The sequence below is a fragment of the Aptenodytes patagonicus genome, chromosome 4 (assembly GCF_965638725.1).
Source record: "Aptenodytes patagonicus chromosome 4, bAptPat1.pri.cur, whole genome shotgun sequence".
NCBI lineage: Eukaryota > Metazoa > Chordata > Aves > Sphenisciformes > Spheniscidae > Aptenodytes > Aptenodytes patagonicus.
The window spans coordinates 26310914-26331435 of record NC_134952.1 but is presented as its reverse complement, the minus strand read 5'-3'; the positions used below and the strand labels follow the sequence as shown (position 1 = coordinate 26331435).

The 20522-nt window shown below is 41.1% G+C and overlaps 2 protein-coding genes across 3 annotated transcripts in view; one reads left to right on the top strand and one right to left on the bottom strand.

Moving 5' to 3' along the window:
• Positions 1 to 2171: 2171 nt before the first annotated feature.
• Positions 2172 to 4649, top strand: LOC143160033 (toll-like receptor 6). The gene has a single exon (XM_076337587.1). It carries the CDS (start codon positions 2187 to 2189, stop codon positions 4647 to 4649), a length of 2463 nt encoding a protein of 820 aa, XP_076193702.1. The 5' UTR covers positions 2172 to 2186.
• Positions 4650 to 11290: 6641 nt separating this feature from the next.
• Positions 11291 to 20522, bottom strand: part of KLF3 (KLF transcription factor 3) — a 28537-nt gene continuing 19305 nt past the window's right edge. For both annotated transcript variants that reach the window (XM_076336088.1, XM_076336087.1), the window contains 3 exons: positions 20133 to 20283; positions 15391 to 15551; positions 11291 to 14225 (listed from right to left, as the gene is read on the bottom strand). In XM_076336088.1, coding sequence (XP_076192203.1) covers positions 14044 to 14225; positions 15391 to 15551; positions 20133 to 20283 — 494 coding nt within the window. In that variant the 3' untranslated portion in view covers positions 11291 to 14043. The remainder of the gene's footprint in view (positions 14226 to 15390; positions 15552 to 20132; positions 20284 to 20522) is intronic.

Genomic DNA, 20522 nt, shown 5'->3' with positions numbered 1-20522 from the left:
ATTTGCTCCATTATTTAACATTTTCTTTTCTTTTTGTTATCTGTATATTGGACTCCATCAGATCTCAGGTGCTGGTGTTTCTTCACTGTTGGAAGATATTCTTGCATTTTGAAATTTCAGTGAAAATGCTCGTCTGTATGTTGAATTTCAACAAAGAAGAAAGGGAAAAAATGTTTGGTATGGCAATTTTCATTCTCAGCCAACTCTAATTTAATACCATAATAAAATAGTGCTGGAGGGGTAAGTGTTGATCCTTAATATTGCTTTGCTACACATACCTGCTTTATTCTTTGACTGTGACACTCTTCAGTGCTATACAGCATGGATCATCCCTTCTTGTAGTGTATAGCATAGCATGAACAGTAAATGAAAACTCATCTGGTATTGGAGCACGGACCATTTTTTCTTTCTCTCTTCAGAACATTTCTTGCTTTGTTTCTGATGTCCCTTTTGCCCAGGGGGAAGTTCCTCCAGATAGTTCCAGATCAAAGTTTATTTGATTCAAGAGGTTCTTTACCAGCCTGGACTCTGAAGAACAGGGTTAGCTGCTCTTTGAAGGAAGCTGGGTCAGATTTCCTTGTCTTGTGAGTGATATTTTACTTTGACCAACCATCCCAGCTTCATTTCTATTCTGTACTCAGATACCCTAGCACAACTTTTCGAAGACAGAATTTGACCTCTCAATTGGATTCTACTGAGGTAGAAATTTACACTTTACTGATTATTCTTTTATTGCTTTTGGTGATGTTAATTACACATACTTTTGCTTTACCTGTTTGAAAGAAAACTTGATTAAGCTTGGTAGGAGACTTGAAGGGGAAGGGATGAGTTTTGATATCAGTCAATCAAATTATTGGGGATGAACACACGTTATAACCTAGAACTGAAAAAATAGGCATTTGATTTTTATTTAACAAAAGATTATACAGGGGCAGAATTTTAAAATTTTGGGTTTTTTTCAAACAAAATCGGCACAGGAAAAAAACTGGGGCTTTTTGTCTCCTGAAACAGTTTACGAGTTGCTCATTCTTCAGGATGTCTGTCTGTTTTGTTAAGTGCTTGATGACGAGAGTAATGCCCAGGTCATGCTTTTTCATGATAGGACTGATGCCTCTCCAAATCTAGGAGATGTAGGCTATTGATAGACATGACCATAACCATATATTAATTCTACTGGACCATTTTCCGTATCCACAAAATCTTTCCATCCCTGGGCTTTTTGATCCTTAAAACTAGACTCATTGTCCCTCACCGTTTCTAGAGAGGTTCTTTGTCAAGTTGCAACTGTGGGGTAGTTTGGAAAATGTAGGAAATTTCCTAGGACACCTAGGAAATCCTGAGGTCTTTGGAAGTGTCAAGTGTTTTCTTTCAGATTTTGTGTACCACTGCTTCATACGTAGTGTCTGATTATGCTGTGGTTTTTCTGTTAGTACACTTCTGGACAGACTGGCATTACAATATTCATGAGACAGTATAGTTCTTCCTCAAGCTCCTTGGCTTACTGGGAAAATGGACCCCTATGTCTTTGTCCTATAGCAAAGACAAAGCTGATCAGCTTCTCTGATTGCCTGACCCTGAGGGGGTGCATGGCTGTGTCCTGGGTCTTTGGGGTGTGAAAAGGAATATCCTTTGGCTTTTCTGACTGAAGAGGCTGCTTTTGCACCGGTTCCTGTGACGGTCCATGGGGCTTTTGGAGTCCTGTCCCCAAATGTGTCTGGACATGGGGTGTAGGGAAAGAGCAGATGGGAGGCTTGTTGTATTCTCCTTTACTCCTAAATGCATTGATGTCTGTTTGTTCCGGTTTTGAATTTTTGAAGATTGTTGAGAAATTTGTATTTCTTAACATCTTTGTGTTTTTTTAACTTACCACTGATTGTATTCCTCCCATTATAAAGGAATTAGTTTCTACTTAACTGAGAAAATCAGTAATTGGAATTAAAGAATGGGATGAGGAGGATTGATAAGAACTTAGAACAAGAGTATGTAAAAATAAAATTTTTATTACATAAATTTTGTATTGAATTTTATTTTAGCAATAAAAAGCAAATTCAGCAGTTCAACAATTTCAGCAAATTCCATGTGTTTTCTTTTCCTAGGGCTGGACTCATCACTGAGACATATTAGACAGCAACCAAAGATATGCTTCTATGTTTTTGTAAGAAACCAAGATAAACCTGGAAGGCATAATGGGACCCCTTCCAAATATCTATCCAAATGTCTTTGCTTGTGTCTTTACATTCACACTATGGAATAATATCCAGCCAACTGTGGAAAATGAATTTATTTCAAATTATTCAAGCAGTTTGCTAACTAATGTTCCAAAAAACATTCCAGTCCATACTCATGTGTTAGATTTATCACATAATAGGATCTCTGGACTTAGTATCTCAGAATTTATTTCTCTTTCTGACCTTCAAGTATTAAATCTTTCTCATAATCTAATTACGGAGCTTGACTTCAGTGTCTTCATTTTTAATGAAGATTTAGAATACTTAGATTTATCTCATAATAACATTTTGAAAGTTTACTGTCAAACTCTTGCATATCTTAGACATTTAGATCTTTCTTTCAATAAGTTTACTGCCCTGCCCATCTGTCAGGAATTCGGGAACATGTTTCAGTTGGAGTACTTAGGATTAAGTGCCACGATGATACGAAGGTCAGACTTCAGGTATATCATACGTTTGCAGCTACACACTGTCTTCCTAACCTTAGAAGACTTTTCTCTGTATGAGCCTCGGAGTCTGACAGCCTTGAATACAAGGAGCCTCCATATTGTTTTTGCAGCAAACCAAAACTTCAGTTTTTCCCTCTTGTATGATGGAATGAGCACTTCAGAAAGCTTAAAAATAGTTAACTTAAGATATAACTTGAGCAACAAAGATTTCCCCTCTCCTCCTTTAACGCTTCTGAAGAAAATCAAGACAACAGCTCTGATGCTTGACACTGTGGACTTACAATGGGCTATCATTTTGCAAATTTTCCTGTTTATTTGGTGTTCACCTGTGGAGCATTTGACTGTGAGAAATTTGACTTTTCGGGGACCACTGGGGGAGCTGACTGAGTATGAATTTCTACCCTTATTAAGCTCTCTGGAACAACTGATATCTTTGGGTGGCTCCATGAAAGTGCTAACTTTGGAGCACGTTCGTAATAAAGTTTTTTATTTCAACCAGGAGATTCTATACCGACAGTTTTCAGAGATGAATATTGCCAGTTTGACAATATATGATGCATATATGCCACACATGCTTTGCCCCAATAGAACAAGCTCATTTCAGTATTTAAATTTTTCTCACAATGCCCTGACAGATGAATTGTTCCAGAATTGTGGTACTCTGACAGATCTGAAATTACTTATTTTGGAGAGGAATAAATTTGAGAGCCTTTCCAAGGTAAGCTTCATGACCAGCCGTATGAAATTGCTGAAATATTTGGACATGAGCAACAACTTGCTGAGTCACGATGCAGCTGACGTGCAATGCCGGTGGGCTGAGTCTCTGACAGAGTTGGACCTGTCCTCAAATCAGTTGACGGATTCCGTGTTTGAGTGCTTGCCAGTCAACATCAAAAAACTCAACCTACAAAACAATCAGATCACCAGTGTCGCCAAGGGGATGGCTGAGCTGAAATCGCTGGAGGAGCTGAACCTGGCATCGAACAGGCTGGCTGACCTGCCGGGGTGCAGTGGCTTTATGTCCCTGGAGTTCCTGAACACAGAGATGAATTTGATCCTCACCCCATCTGCCGACTTCTTCCAGAGCTGCCCAAGGGTCAAGGAGCTACAAGCCGGGCACAACCCGTTCAAGTGTTCCTGTGAACTGCAAGACTTTATCCGTCTGGAGAGGCAGTCTGGGGGGAAGCTGGCTGGCTGGCCGGCGGCATACGTGTGCGAGTACCCGGAAGACTTGCGAGGAACGCAGCTGAAGGACTTCCACCTGACTGAACTGGCTTGCAACACGACGCTCTTGCTCGTGACAGCTCTGCTGCTGACGCTGGTGCTGGTGGCTGTCGTGGCCTTTCTGTGCATCTACCTGGATGTGCCGTGGTACGTGCAGATGACGTGGCAGTGGACGCAGACGAAGCGGAGAGCTTGGCACAACCACCCCGAAGAGCAGGAGACCGTTCTGCAGTTTCATGCGTTCATTTCCTACAGCGAGCGCGATTCATTGTGGGTGAAGAACGAGCTGATCCCGAACCTGGAGAAGGGGGAGGGCTGCGTACAACTGTGCCAGCACGAGAGAAACTTTATCCCTGGCAAGAGCATTGTGGAGAACATCATTAACTGCATTGAGAAGAGCTACAAGTCGATCTTTGTGTTGTCTCCCAACTTTGTGCAGAGCGAGTGGTGTCACTATGAGCTGTACTTTGCCCATCACAAATTATTCAGTGAGAATTCCAACAGCTTAATCCTCATTTTACTGGAGCCGATCCCTCCGCATATTGTCCCCGCGAGGTATCACAAGCTGAAGGCTCTCATGGCAAAGCGAACCTACCTGGAGTGGCCGAAGGAGAGGAGCAAGCGTGCCCTTTTCTGGGCTAACCTGAGGGCAGCTATTAGCATTAACCTGCCAATATCCTTTGAAGAAAATGAGGAGCAGAGTGATGTTACTTCTACTAGTAGTGTAAGTGAGTATGTGAATAGCTGACTTGAGTGTCTTGCATTAAATTATGTTAATCAAACTTCTATAGTTTTTTAGAGAATTCCTTGTTTATAGTAAAATGTGATACATACAGAAATTGCTATTTCTTATTCTAGTCATGAAAGTAGTCAGAAGTCTCCTGTATTTGCCCATCATCAACAAAGGGAAGAAGAGAGAAATATTCATATTGATTACTCTGATTTTTCTAGGCTTGGGTTGCCTTTATTTTGGACTTTTCCCATTGATTCTAGCCATATTTGAAAGCAATAAAGGTTGTAGTTGGTTCAATGTCACCAGGACTGCCAAGGCATGCATTTAGTCTTTGTTCTGACACGGATGTTGTGTGGTTAAGGTGGAAGGGATCTGCTTCCTTGGATTTAATTAAATAAAGAAGAAGAAAACTCTTGTTTAAGTCCTTTCCTGTACTTTGGTGTAGTAGATGTCAAAGGTACAGTATCCCGACACCTTCAGACCTCGCTGGGACTTCTTATGAGTCTGTTTTCCCTTCCTGAAAGTCTTTCCCTTCATCACAGACAGAGACTTTTCTCGGTAAGAGCTCAAAGTTGGAGCCGTTAATCCCTGTTTAATATTCTTCCTTTGCTGTACTAAACTTGTACTAAACTAGTACTTGTACTACACTTGCCTAGATTTACCTACCAAGTCATGATTTCATAGAATTTGCTATTCGTTATCTTCAAAATAATAGTTAATAACTGAACTTATGAAATTTTTATAGTATTATAATATTGCTGCTTTCTGCTATGATCATATCAAGCTATATTAGGTTGCTTGTTTTTCCTATTTTCTAAAATGTAGTTATATATTTCAGGAAAATATTTTTCTTATTATGAACTCATAAGACAAATGAGATGCCTCAATCTATCACTGTTTCATTACAAAAATTTCCCTCAGTTGTGCCGCTGTAATTCTTCTGTTAAATTATAAAATATATTTTATTGCTATCTCTCTGCAGCAGCTAATAAGTAACCTACATGATAATGTATTCTTATAGGTATTTAGAATATGTTTTACCTGATAATAACGGGAAACTCCCTCGTATTTATAGAAAATTGGCAATGTTGCAAATGAACAGTAGGAAACAGAATTTGCACAACCATTGAGAAAGAGTGGTATTACCAGAACTGTCACTGAATTAGGTCATTTATGAAGTATTTAAACTCAGAAACTTGATGTTTGGAGGTAAATCCCCTTTTATCTCACGACTTTCACTGAACTGTTACCTTGCCCTTTTAGTAGCAGGTGCTGAGGGTCATCATGCAGGTTAAAAAGGAGCAATTTTCATTGGGAAGTAACTTCTCTGCTAAAATCAAACTGATTAAACTAATGGCATTTGTTGATAGGAGACATCTAATCATTTGCTGTGCTTGGATTTAATTTGACAAGCTAATAAACCTCTCATTTTTTATCTGTTACTAAATTTTCTGGTTGTGCTGGTTTTGCCTGGGATAGAGTTAATTTTCTTCATAGTAGCTAGTACGGAACTATGTGGATTTGTGCTGGAAACAGTGTTGATAACACAGGGATGTTTTAGTTACTGCTGAGCAGTGCTTACACGGAGTCAAGGCCTTTTCTGCCTCTCACACCACCCCACCAGCGAGCAGGCTGGGGGTGCACAAGAAGTTGGGAGGGGACACAGCCGGGACAGCTGACCCCAACTGACCACAGGGATATTCCATGCCGTATGATGTCATGCTCAGCATATAAAGCTGGGGGAAGAAGAAGGAAGGGGGGGACGTTCGGAGTGATGGCGTTTGTCTTCCCAAGTAACCGTTACGCGTGACGGAGCCCTGCTTTCCTGGAGGTGGCTGAACACCTGCCTGCCGATGGGAAGGCGTGAATGAATTCCTTGTTTTGCTTTGCTTGTGTGTACGGCTTTTGCTTTACCTATTAAACTGTCTTTACCTCAACCCAAGAGTTTTCTCACTTTTACCCTTCTGATTCTCTTCCCCATCCCACCGGGGGGGAGTGAGTGAGTGGCTGGGTGGTGCTTAGTTGCCGGCTGGGGTTAAACCACGACACTGGTGTAATTTCATTGGTGATGAGGAGTTGTGTAATTATACTTACCGCTTAATGGAAATGCAAAGCCCTCTGATCACAACCGTGAGCAGCACGTGAGGTGAGCAAGCCAGTAAGAGGATGTGATCCTTGACACTCACCAAGGCGGCTGACCAAGCGCCTGCCAGGCGTGTGTGGTGGTAGCCAGATGAAGCAGTGGACGGGCAGCTACAAGACAGCTTCCTGGTGTCCAGAGGTGCTGAGACGCCGCTGTACACCCACCTGCCAGCTCAGGTTAACTGGGTATTGCAGTAGGATGCTAGGTGCCTGGCTCTAAATGTAGACCTTTGGAAAGAAGGGCTAGAAGTCTCTATTAAGTCTTAATTTCAGGTGAAGGGGAGTTGGCTACTGACTTGTTTAATAATACATAGCTGAGATCTCCCTCTTCCCAAAGCCAGGACCAAGCTTTCTTTGTGTACCTTAAAAAGGGCTGCTAAACTCTCAGTACTTCAGTGGGAGCTGGTGGATGCAGCATGCTTGAAAAGCAGGTTATTTATGATGAGGAGAGATGTCCAAAGACACAGAGGAGCTTAGTGCTCTGCAGGAGGTCAAGTCAGGAAGGCTTTACCCTACCCTGAGAGTCACTCGTGCTTCATGGCAACCCAACATGGCAGCCAGGGGCATTGGGCACAGCGGGGTGCTGCCGAAAGTGCATCACAAACCTCGTGTGCCAGCCAGCCAGTTATGGCAGGCTGCGAGGCGCTTTCCACAGAAGTAGTGATGTTAAACCTGGGGCTGCAGCCTGAATGCACCGCTGGAGCTGTGATGTTTCCTTCTTAACAGGTTTTTCCCAACCATACAGCATCCCTCTGAGTGCAGGTTCTTTACTTCCTCTGGAACATCGCTGTCTGCTCTTAGGCAGTTGCCTGGCTAAGCTTTAGTGGCTTCTTTATTTCAGCTACAGCCAGAGTTACATCTGTCTGTAATTTAAGGCTTGTGTGCTATACGGCTCTCAGGTACTTAAGGAACTGTTCAGTCGCAGAGGCCGGTGCACATTAAGCTGGTTAGGAGTTCTGTCGCCTTTACCTCTCCAGGGCTCCTCTGCGCTTTACAGCAGAGAACGCTACCAGACAACCTGTGCCCCTCCTTCCCGAAAGACCTCCCCCTCCCAAGCGTTACAGTCTAAGGACATGATTAGCATTCAGACTTAGCGGTAACGTTTTAATGGGCACATATTGTGTCCTGTTTACTAGACGAGAAAAGAGGAAGTAAAATTTCTCAAATCAGGCTTTCCGGTCTTTGTAAATGTAATGCATCAGCACACTGGGTTTTATGTCCTAAATAATGTACAGGGTCTGGGCCGTGGAAGAGTCCCTCACCTTTAAGACTGTTCTGAAGCCTAAGTTGTAGGTAGGTGTGAAAGGAATAATTTGGTTTCTGAAGTCTGCCGAGTATATTGCTTTTGGATATTAACCCTGTAAAACCCCTTTATACTCTGTCCTTCCTACCTCACAAATCTTTCATGCACATGCCAAGTATTTAAATTATTTACATACTGTACCTTACCCTATAGCCACTTAAAATACACTTCTTAAACACGACTTCCTTTGATAAAGCAGATTCAGGTTTTGGTTTTTTTTTTTAAGTTAGCATTTGACAGTGTTTCTCATCACTTCTCTGTTGGAACTTCCATTTTCTTTTCCCTGAAACTCTGTTTCTGTTCAGAGGGTACATAAAGTATTGATTATTTTTTGTTTTGGCCCAATGTAGCAAATTCTTTTCTTCACAGGCTTTTATGAGGCAATGCGCTATTGAAGATTTTTTTTTTAAAATGTGTTCATAGAGGTGTTTCTTGAGGAGAAGTTTTCAAGACTTAAAGGACACGAGTATCTGGTTGAACTCTTGAAATACTGTCATGCTGATGTCCATATTTATAAAAATGATGTCAGGTGCTGCTCTCACTGAGCTCACAGGCCTGGAAGCACACATGAAAGCAACATCATTGTGTATTGACTTTGTCAGTGTTTGGCCAGTCCAGAGTTTTAATCGTAGAGAATATGTTAAATGTGGTTTTATGGCCAAAAATTGCAGTAGAGAAACAAAGATCAGTCTTGAATCCTTGAGCAGATTTCTGTGCATGACAGGGTCTGACTCAGTGATAGAAGGGAACAGTTTCATTTCTTAACTGTGAGAAAAGAAATATTTTCTTAAATTACAATCCTGTAAACTTGAATTTTGCCATTTTCTCAGATTAAGGGTGACACCCAGCGGCCAATTAAATTATCACTGAGTATTTCCTGAAAATGATCGCTCATGCTAGAATACATACGATGCATTTTGCCTCTTAGGAAAACTGAAATAAATAATCACATTGGCCCAGCAAATGCAGGAGCCTCTGGCATGTGTGTGTGGTCTCGAGAAGACAGCTCAGGATAAGCCCTTCCTCGTGGCAGCTCCTGTGCCAGATCAGTGGCTGTGACTCAGTCCCCTGCACCGTCAGTCCCTCCTGCCGAGTAGGCTGTGGAGTGCAGATACCGACTGGTTCGCTAACAAATGAACCTTATAAATCAACAGCATGATGTAAGCACTGACTCTTGCTTTATAATGAGCAATCCTTATTTTCAAGCAGGACGCCAAGATACACAAGCCGGTCATTTTTGCACATTTTGCTTGCTGTTTGCAGGGTTTTATTTTTATGCCTCATTTCTGCTGTACCTGCTTTCCCTTCTGTACGTCACCATGGCATAGCGTAGGTGCTCAACAGGCTGATCTGCTGTGTCCCAGGCAGCAATAGACCAACATCCCGATGCAATTACCTCAGCAGGAATGGAAAGTAAGAGATGCATAGTGAATTCAACCGGGCTCACTCTTTTTAGGCATCTGAAAAGGTGTGAAGAAATAAAAAACATTCTTCGTCAGCTCTACACATCATCATCTCTCAGCAAAGCCTGCGAGCGTGCCCAGAGGTGAGCAGGATTCGTGCCCATCGATGTGTTGGCAGTCTGCATCTGCACTGTCTGCTCTGGCACCCTGGCCTGGGAAAGGGCTGTGGGGAAGAGCATGGCTAAAGGAGCGGGCCCAGACAGCTGTTTTGCGAGTGATAACAAATGCAGGCTCGGATGTTTGGTGCTCCAGACTTGCCAATGGACTAATCAGAATGCCCTAATTAGAAGCGAGTAAACTATTTTTGTGAGTTTGCCTCGAAGTGCACTGCTGGGCACAGCTCCTCCACAGCACAGGAGCTAGAAGTAGTGCAGGTGCTTACAGGCAGCGCCTGCAATGCCTGCCCTGCCTGCTCCTGCCCTGCCTGCTCCCGCCTGCCTGCCTCTGCCCTCGCTCGTGTGCGGGGCAGGTACGGATGGGAGGTGTGCACGGGCACTGCAGAAGGGCCATCCGAAAACCCAGGGGCTCCTGCGAGCTGCCTGGAGCCAGCAGGGACCCCTGGGCATACCCCTGACCCCTGTACCTGTGCCACTGCTCTTTGTCGCACAGCATATGACGACGTGACCACAGACAATATTCTGAGGGTTTTATTAACAAGTATAATCCATATGCATTGTATACTAAATATAGTATGAGGACTGTACAGTACAAATTTATGTTCACAGTTTGACATGACAAAATGTCATTACTGAATTCCCATTGGACTACCAAAGTAGAAACAGTGAAAGTACATTAAACATTCACATCTTTAGTAAGAAAAGATTACCAAAATGTCTCCATATTTGCAAGTTATAGTAATACACGCTAGAAACCTTTAATTACCCATTCAGTCTTATTAGCTTATAAAATATATTACATTTTATTAAAAAAATTCTGCATAGTTTATACAAGTATTAAATATAATATACCTGCTATATTTGCAGGTGAGAGATGCTAAGCAGAAAGATTATTTTGACCCTCTAATATTTAAAGTACATTGGAAAAAGTGCTATTATCTGTAAAATATAATGAAAACTGGTGTAGCCCTCTTAAGATATGTAAAATGCTTTGTAATTTTTTATAGAAAGGATTTGTATTCATCTACATGTTGCTAACCTTGAGAGAGACAACAACGTATTTGGACAAGTTGTGGCATTGGAAATACCACTGCAGAACAGCAGTGTATATTTAAATAAAACCACACACAGCAATACCTGCTTAGCTTTTTGTGATTGTCTTAGAAACTAGTAATTCATTATAATCAAATGGCTTAAACAGGCACATTTTAGTAAATCAGTATTACCTGTTACACACTGCACAGTGCAATACTGCTAGTGAAAAAGTTTTTTTTTTAAATATACACGTTCTGCAGGATTAGGGTTTGGTATCTTTATGTCTAAACTGGCTTCTCTTTAGGGCAAAGATGGAAGGACTGGCTTTTTAAAAGTATTTAGCTGTGTATATTTAAAAATTACAAGATACCCCTCAAATCAAAGTTTGCTAAAATGAGTCAATGAGTCAGTTAAGATGTAAATTCACATTTTCAGCTGAAAGATGTAAGCATATTTGTTTGTGACTTTTTTGACATTCCACAAGACACCACAGACGTAAGTGAAAAATCCTATAAACAAGGCATTTGCATGAAATAATCTCAAGTATTTATATTTAATATTTAGATTTCTGTTGTCCTAAATCACAAGGCACATGGATAAAGATATTTAAAAGTTTTATTGCATCTTCACTGTATTTGTCCCCACCATTAGCATAAATATTTTCAGGAAAAAGGTACATAGGCTAATGAATGAACACGGTAAATAACCTAGATTAAATTCTCCAAAGTAACCCTTAGTTACAAAGAAATTCTGCTTTTAGGGTATTTGATTTTAGATTTCTAGTTTTTTTAAAAAAAAGAAAATATTAAAGAAAACATTTTGTGAAAGCCTTGAAAGAGAAACAGAGCATTGGAAAATGTTCCTTAAACATCCCAAATTTTATGCATTTGCATTTGTTAAGCTAAAATGGGATCAGTTGCCATTAAGCTGCTTATTTTTATAGGATCTCATCTGCTTTTTTCCCTAGAATATAATGGAGAATTGTTTTCATCCCAGGACACTAAGTATCTGTAGACTTGCGACTGATGCCACAGGGGTTTCACGCAGCCTCTCAGTCAGTGACGTGTCTGCATTTATGGAACTGCCATTAAAACCTAGAGCCTAATGAAGGAGGCCCATTCCGACCCCACGATACTGCTACTGCTGAAAATAAAAAAAAATCCAACAAAAATCCTCATTCTAGAACAGCTGCTCGTTAACATCATCCTCTTCCCTGCAAGTTCCTCAATGTTAGGAACAACCCGGCCAAATCAAAAAAAGACCAGTTCATCTCCCAGGTTTTTCAGCTCCGTAGATAAGCAATGAGGGTCAGTTACAAGATCTATCTGGCGTAACTTCCCTCAGCCCTAGCGAAGCGGTGAGGATGTAACAGAGCATACGGATCTTCCTCACAAAAGCTTTGCAGCAACGTTCCCAGCCCCACTCTGCAAATCCCCGTTCTCCCCTTTGCAGAGCACACGTTCAGGGCTCTATTCCTTAAATGAAATTGCCGGTTCCATATTCCCACATGTAAGATTTGTTACACAACTGGAACAGTACTTTGCATTTCACAGCAATCGCTGTAGGAGCATTTTCCTCCAAGAGGTACAGATCCTCTCCTTCTCTAATTCTATGGGTATGCGGATGTCAGCAGAACAGCTGGTAAACTCTGTCACCAAGGGAAGGCTTTTTGCACTCAAACTCTCCCATCTGCAAGATTATTTCAGTTTGCCGTTGGACTCCATGGGATGTAGAAGCACAGCCTACCTGCTCCATAAGCTCAAATATACCCACCTGCAGATGGACACTCCACCTGCCTCCTCCTGGACAGTTTTATGAAACTCCTCCTCCCCTCACCCCTCCATTTTCCAGTGGGTTTTCCCCAAAGAAATGAAAACCCGACTTCAGTATGTTTAATTTGCAGGGAATTGTGTTTACCTCACGTAGGGGAACGAAGAAAAACGCACCGGTGCGTGAGAGCCTAGAGAAATACAGCCTGTTTCCTTGCAGTGCCATAAAGTCTGCCAGCTAATAAAGACAGAAACCTTCCTTTCAGCGAGCTTCCAGAGACAGGAACATTTCTAGGGTCAACTGCAGGTTGCTTGAATTCAGTTTATTTTATCTATGGAGTTGTGTATGCTAACTGACATGGGAGTTAAGCCTTGCTGATGTGGTATTTTAATGCAATAGACACGTCCACAGGAAAGCTTCGTCTACCTACCGTTGAGAGACTACCAGAGTCACAAATCAGAGTTATCAAATGGATGATTTGGCGTAATTATCCACAACAGACATGTGACTCAATTTATCATCAGAAGTGCTTCGTATCTGATGCCATCTTCTCATAAAAATATTGTGGATTAATAATTTTAAATACTGTAGTGTATTAAAGTGGCACTCACTCGCAACAATACAGTTCGGAGCATTTTTAACATAACAATTGCTATTTTCTGAGGCACAGCAAAGAGAAGAACTATTTAGAGGAAATGTAGGGGAGTGATTACAGAGGGATACTCTGTATCCCTGACACGAGGTGTGGTGGGTTTCTGTGAATATCATTTAATGCCATGTCATAGGAGAGTACCGTGCGTGTTCCATCCATACACTTGCACAGAAACCAGACATACAGTGTCACACAAGGTCTTCATTTAACAAATCCACCAGGGCATTATGCAATAAAAACAAGGATATATACTACACTATAATACAGAGGAGAGCTGACATTGGTTTAGATGCACAATATTACGTGTAGACCAATTCCTGCGAATTTTTCTTCTTGACTGGGGTAAATGATACTGTGACTCAATCTTTCTGTAAAGTAATTATATTGCTTAGATTTGTTTCTACAGTGCTATTCACTGTTTGGGCAGAGGGGATTTCTGAATCAGGTGCCTTTCTAAAACTGTTGTATTAACCATCAAGACGGGTGGGAGAGTCCATTCATTGCATTGTTGAGCATAAACTGAGAGTGTATCCCTTACAGGGCACATAAATAAAAGTCTCTGGCAAGGACTAGCATTTTGGATATTCAGTAACATTTACTACTTTATCAGTATATGCTGGGTTGATTATATGAAGAAACCAACAAAAGCTGTTAGTTTACAAATTCCCTTATTCACAATGGAATACATTAAACATACTGTCTGCAGAAAGGGTTTGCTTAGCATCCCCAGGAGAAAAAAAAAAAGTGTTCACATTCTTTAGGTCTGACCCGTGGCAAAGACATAGAAGGGTTAGATAACATCTGTTACTGACCATATGTAAGCTTTTAATGGTATAAACTCAGAGATTCAGACCAGCTGAATCCAAATTAAAATGCATGTGTGAGGAAAAAAAAAAAAAGTGTGACAGGAGTCGGGGACAGAAGACATTCAGACTAGCATGTGGCGTTTTCTGTGAAGAGCCAGATGGTCCGAACGTGAAAAGCTACGGTCACAGTCTGGGCACTGAAAAGGTTTGATTCCTGTATGCTTGCGGAAATGCCGCGTTAGTTCATCAGAACGAGCAAACTTCCACGTGCATCCCTCCCAAGTGCATTTGTACGGTTTTTCACCTGGAAAAAGAAACACAGAAGTGGGGATTTAAGACACAAACACATCAGTTAAATATTTGACAGATTTATCCTCTTGCCTTGTCAAATTTCAGCAAGTACTTTAATGCTTACTCAAAAAGCCTCCAAACAGCACTGGGCTAGAACTAGCACTCCGTGCTAGAAACTGTGTAGTCGAAGCTAACAGATCAAAAAATTGTTTCCTGCCACAACTTTTTTTTTTATTGTCTCTCTGTTCCTCCCTCTGCCATATTAGCACTTGTTTTGTCTCATCAAGCCCATAAGTGTGAAGGTTTAAGCATTTGTTCAAGTATTTTCAAAACCAGGACCTCATATTCTAGATTAGCTGGGGGAAAGGACTGGTGTTACCACTCAGCACAGCAGGCAGAAATCTTCTTGTGACCTCCTGAAGTTACTGCAGTCTAAACAACTGGCACCACTGTCACAAGTAGCTCAGCTTAAAATCTCTCTCAATCATTACTTTCTAATATGTGATCTTCCTTCTCCTGCCCAACAGGTACAGGGCTGGCTTGTGTAGAGATGTAAGACAGACATGAACTGGGCTCCATTTTACCTAAAAGCATCCCCTATCTTTGTAAAAATCTTGGATGTACATATTATTCATTCAGCATGCCAAGATGAACATTTCTGCAGAGAACAGAGATGGGGCTATGTTTATTGGAACACCCACTCAGAGAAGAGCACTGCCGGACCACTGGTTAGCATGTCCACATGAAGCAGATGTGTTTGTATTTGGCACACAGTCCAGACTTTTGCAAATGGGCTACTCCCATGGAAGTCTCAGTCAAATTTAACAGTGATGTAAGAGGTGAGGTAGTGCAATTTGAACTGATCTGGTGTTTACAGGGTGTGCAGACTGAGTAATCTGCAAGCAACTGGACAGAAAATGAGCAAAGAGCCAGTGAATGTAAAGCATACCAGCATACACCGTGATCCTGCTTTGGCTTACAGTCTTTTGTCGTGGGTTTTTCCTGCTACATCCTCTGTCTTTTGCTCTGCCTATAATTATATTCAGAACAATGCCAGATCTAACTTCTGTCATTTTGTTATTTACACCTGTGGTCATCCGGCTATTAGCACAAACTAAAAGTTTAGTCTACTATTTTACCATAGACTCGATGAAAGAAAAGCATAGCAATGCTCAAACCTGTATGGGTTCTTCTGTGAGCTTTCAGATGGGAGCTTTTAGTGTAGACTTTGTTGCAGCCTTCATAATCACATCGATGTATTCTGCGTTTTCTTTGCGTGTCCGGAGATTCCACAGGTAAAGGTCTCTTTCCTGGCTGAACTATAACTGAAGGGTGATTCCTGCAAAGTCAAATTGAATGGCAAAAATGAAAAACATTTAGCACAGCAAACCTCAGCTAATAGGATTCACGACAGAGCCCTTTATTCACTACCACTCTGTCTCTTGGAAGAAAGAACAACATTACATGCATGTTGAAAAATTCAAGAGGGTTTAGCAAATTTCGTGTATTCTAGCAGTAATATTTTTAAATGTTTACTCACTTTGTGGCATGATGTAGCCATTTTTACTACTCCCTAGCTTCTTTTAAACTTACAAAGGAAAAACCCCCTTCAAATTCCTGTTTTTCAGTCAAAGCCAGATTTCTCAAACTGTGAGTTCATAGTGAACTTTTCTTGGATTTGTTCACAATTTTTCTTCTTCCTTCAAATGTAACTAATTTGCTTGTAATTGGAAACAGCTATTCCATATTATTAAAGAAATTGTATCTTTAGGGTTTCGAAGCAGAACTCAATCTTTATTGTTCCAGCCACTCCTTTAGAGAGCAATTAAGAATTTCCTGTTTGGTGCTGGCAGGAGGGTGCGGCCTCCCTATACCACTGACGTCAATTCCTAAAAGTAGAGTTTAGCCTGTGTGGCACACCCACAGGATGTCTGAAGTTGTCCCTCCACTTTCATAAACATCATTTTTTGCTTTTGAAGCCCACAGGTACAGTGCAGGTAAGACACGTACTAACTACATATGGACTTCTGTAACAAACAAAAACATAAACATTCACGTGTGTGAAAACACATAGAGCTGCTTAAAAGGTGGCACTGACTGTGGATATTTAGGTATGAACAACACCCCTACTGCAGAATTGGGGACAACCTTGATTCTTTCTTCCACGTCCTTCCTTCCACTTCCTTAGAAAAGGAAGTAAGTATGTTCATCAAAAAGGTTAAGTGGTGTTATAAATCTTGCAACCTCACAAAGTTGCATTTTTCAACCCATTAGCAGATCTATATCACTGCTTTTAATATATTTTTTAGATTTTAACTGAAACTTAGTATGTAATGTGCAGGTATTAGCATTCCTTGTTGCAAAACCAGCTCCTCCGTGTGACAGAAATAAGCTTTCTAGAACTCCTGCCTTTTCTCAGTTACTGTATTTCACACTTCTTTACTGATCAAATTACGTTTTATAACACTAGGTTATATTAGTTACTTAAACCAAGTTCCTTTAGGGCCTAATTTTCAGAAACACTGAATACCTACTTCTCTCAGCGAAATAAAAGTGCATGTGCTAAAGGTCCTTCGGTTAAAACCACATAAAAAAAAGACTTATCAGGCACAGCAACGAAAATCTTGTGCGTGGTTTAACAAGAAAAAAAGTTTCTACTACTCTCCACAGCAGCAGGATGGGAATTACCAATGTGGGAAAAGTTTAATTCTGTTATTAATTGTTTTATTAGAGTTACAAGCTTGAAACTGGGAACCAAATTCTCTTTCTTGGGTGTTTCTGTGACTGTTGAGTGATGTACTCTTCAAGTACACATTAAATCTAGCTAAAAATATTGTAATGGCAGGAAACCCCAGATGGTGATGTTAGACACAGATGTACACCCTCTCAAACAAGAAAGGCAGGCTTTTAGCTTCCAACGAAATGCTTCTCTAAAGCAATGCTCAGTTTTAACGCTGTTGCATACTAGTCTTTTTGGAGAAGCTCTGGCTTAGGACAGCAAGCAAACTTGGTTTAAATTCCTATGTGTGGAGGCTAGTCCTGGACATGGTAACATCTGGAAAAAGAGAGAAAAAGGATATTGGCTGTACACCGTTTGTGATGGTTTTCAATCTAAGATCGTGTAAATAAAGCACTGAGAATTCGTCTCTGTCTCATTTTCCCTTTAGAGGAAAGGAGGCCGGCAAGACTACAGAATGTTATCAATAATCAGATAGGGTGTGGCAGTTTTAAAAAATGATTAAGGCGGTGTCAAACATCAGAGGTAAATATTAAGTAAGTGCCAATAATAAAAGCACAGCCCTAATTCTTTCATTCCCTCTTACGCAACCAGATACAAATTCATGTAAGTCTAACCATTTAAGCATCATTCTTTAACAGAGAAGAGCATCTTCCAAAAATCATGTTACAATTTCAACAGCTTTTTCTCCTCCTTTACCAACAGACCACACTATGTTGAGAGCGTGAGTTACACTTTGACACTTGCACTCGCAAGAAAATACAACATTAATGAGGCTTCTTATATTTGGTCAGAGATTATTACCTCAAGTTTGATTTTAGAAATAACTGCACAGTTATGACAATTATCAGACATACTAGAAAGTCCAGCAATCCCTACAGAAATGCCACCAACATTATATATATGTAAAGTGTATGACAAAAACAAACACTAAAGCAAAATTGATCACTTAAAAGTGAGACCAAAGGTTTCCTATGCCCCTTTAATGTAGCTTGTGTCTGAATAGTACACTTTGGGCAGTTGGAACCTATGAAAAATGATAAAAAATCACTGCCTACCTAAAGCTCATAATGCAGAGAGAGAGGCTGATGAAGCTGTGAGACAACAGGAAATTTTATAAAGGTCTAGGTCTCTCATCTTGTAACTTGTGTGATTTATCTATGTATTTTTTTAAACGATAGAAAGATAAAAACTACCGTTCACAAACTTCTTGTTGCGGATACAGCAGAACGCGAACTTGAAAGGGCTGGCTTTAGGAACAAGCAAGAACTGCAGCTCTGCAGGACAGCTAGGAAGCAATTTAAGCCATTATAATGTGAGGACAGGGTCTGCATAAATATAATGCTCTGCGTGGGCAAGCAGAGGAGATGCTTTGGAAACATGGACTATTCAAATGTGTTTTGTAACAATGCTACCTACACATTATACCAAATTTTATATTCTTTGCTCAGCGGATGGGTTTCCTGTGGAAACTGGACTCATTGGGAAATAATTAATGCAATCACAAATGCAGGTGACAAGTCTGCAGAAGTCTCAGCCCTGGAGGAAGGGCGTGGTATCAGCCAGGAACAGCACTTACTGGTTTGCTCTTGTTAAAGAGGCCTAACAAAGACCAAAAGTAAACTGAACCATTTGATAGTCCTGACCCAGCAGAAGTCAGTTCCAAGTACATACAGACCTGACTCCCTTGTGTGGCAGGTCCATTATGGAAGATAAGTAACCACCTAGTAAACATGGATGTTTACTATTTTATTATATGTTTATTATAATAAAACATATGAGGTTATTTTAAAATAAACAGCATATAGCTTATAAAAGCTAGCTGGCAACTAGTTAATTGCAAAGAGCCTGCAGTCTAGAAGCTGCACCTAAGCTGGTTAGAGACTTGAAAACGAGGAGGGGTGCCCACAGGACGGCTGTGCAGAATGTAGTTAGCCCTGGAGCCATGGTGTGCCTTCTAACCTGGGAACGGTCATGAGCAGGAGGAAGAGGCTGCCTTATGAAGGAAATGCAGAAGACAGCCTGTCCCATGCTTCCTCTCTTGTTCTGAAGCACCCTGCACTCACACACTGGTTTTGGGAGTCTGGCTTGGAGCCCTTCTTTGCCACCCTAGGAGGTGAGGACTCGTACAACCGCTCCAAGGGTGATGGCGAGCAGGAAGAAAGGGCAGAAATGGATTCTGAGGTCATGTACCATGAGCCCAGCTCAGTTCCCAACTTCAGCTCCTGCCAGAGCCATGCCGGCAGCCTGCATGCCTGCCCAGATCACTGCCTGCTGAACGATGAGCCGGGCTCCGGCCCATTCCATGATTTTGTTAAGTTGACAGAATTTTCCCTGGGAAAACGGGAAATGGAAGAGTGCCTATAGCTCCTCAGGTACTTCCTGAAAAATTTTTAATATTTCCAATTAAAAAGTTTCTGTGCCAGAGCTCACTTCTTCTTTCTAGCCCTTGCTCTGCCTTCTGCAGACAGGACTGTTTTAAAAGCAATTAGATCTGTGATCCAGTTCATGCAGTGGCCCCAGTAACAGTTGTACCAGCACAATGAGTTGGTAGTGGGGTGGAAACAAGTGGCTGGGAGGAGAGTGAGCTTCAGGAACTACTTAAGCTGCCAAAAAAACCACCCACGGAACAACGGCCTCAGGTAAACACGGAATTTCACTGGATATATACCGAACTTGTAGGCCTCAGGGGGTTCCTTCCACCAAGTAGCCAAAATTTTTTAAAAGACAAAAAGGTCCTCCAAGAAAAGAAAGTCACAAGAATCTTTTTAAAGAAAGATATTTTAGGTAACAAATAGAGAGATCAGTACGAAATGTCTTCACAGTATCTTTCCAGTTTGCTGCTGGTTTTACGTAAACAGGTATCACTGGCTTACTGGGAGTCCTACTTTCAGTAAATTGTAGGATTGGGACTAGCATTACTTTAGAAATGCATTATGTAAATGCCAGATCTATGTGGTTGCGATGTATAAATACGTATCAACTCCTACATTGCTGAAGAGGGGAAAAAAAAAGTTGAAATCACATTTCACAGTGGCAGTTGGGGGGCAGGATATTTGTCTGTATTTTATCACAAGTTCTAAAGCACAGCAATACGCCCTCCCGCTCCTCAAAATTGGTAACTGCTGCAGTGAACTGCTTTTCATTCTTCTGCTGATCTTGGGACTACTGTTAGCTACTTACTCTTGCAACATTACTTGCTGGGGAGACAATGGGGTCATCACTGGAGGTGACATTTGTTCAGGATAGAAGTCAGTCTTCGATGGTTCACTTCCTGGCTCTACTTTGATTGTTTTCTTCAGTGTAGGCTTCTCGTAAGACTCAATGACAGGCACTGTATGGGGGAGGGTAGGAGAGGGAACACATCAAAAATATGGAGAGTTATGGAAATAAAAAATATATGTAAAAATCTATAGTTAAAACAAAAGAAATCCCCCAGCTCTGTATTTAGTGCAACAATTTATGCTAAAATACAAAATCTTCCAGTTTTACTCTACCTCCTGACGAACTATGATTCAAAACAATTCTATGCATCTTCATCAGTCCAAAATTTTTATCAGTCCAAAGCTCAGT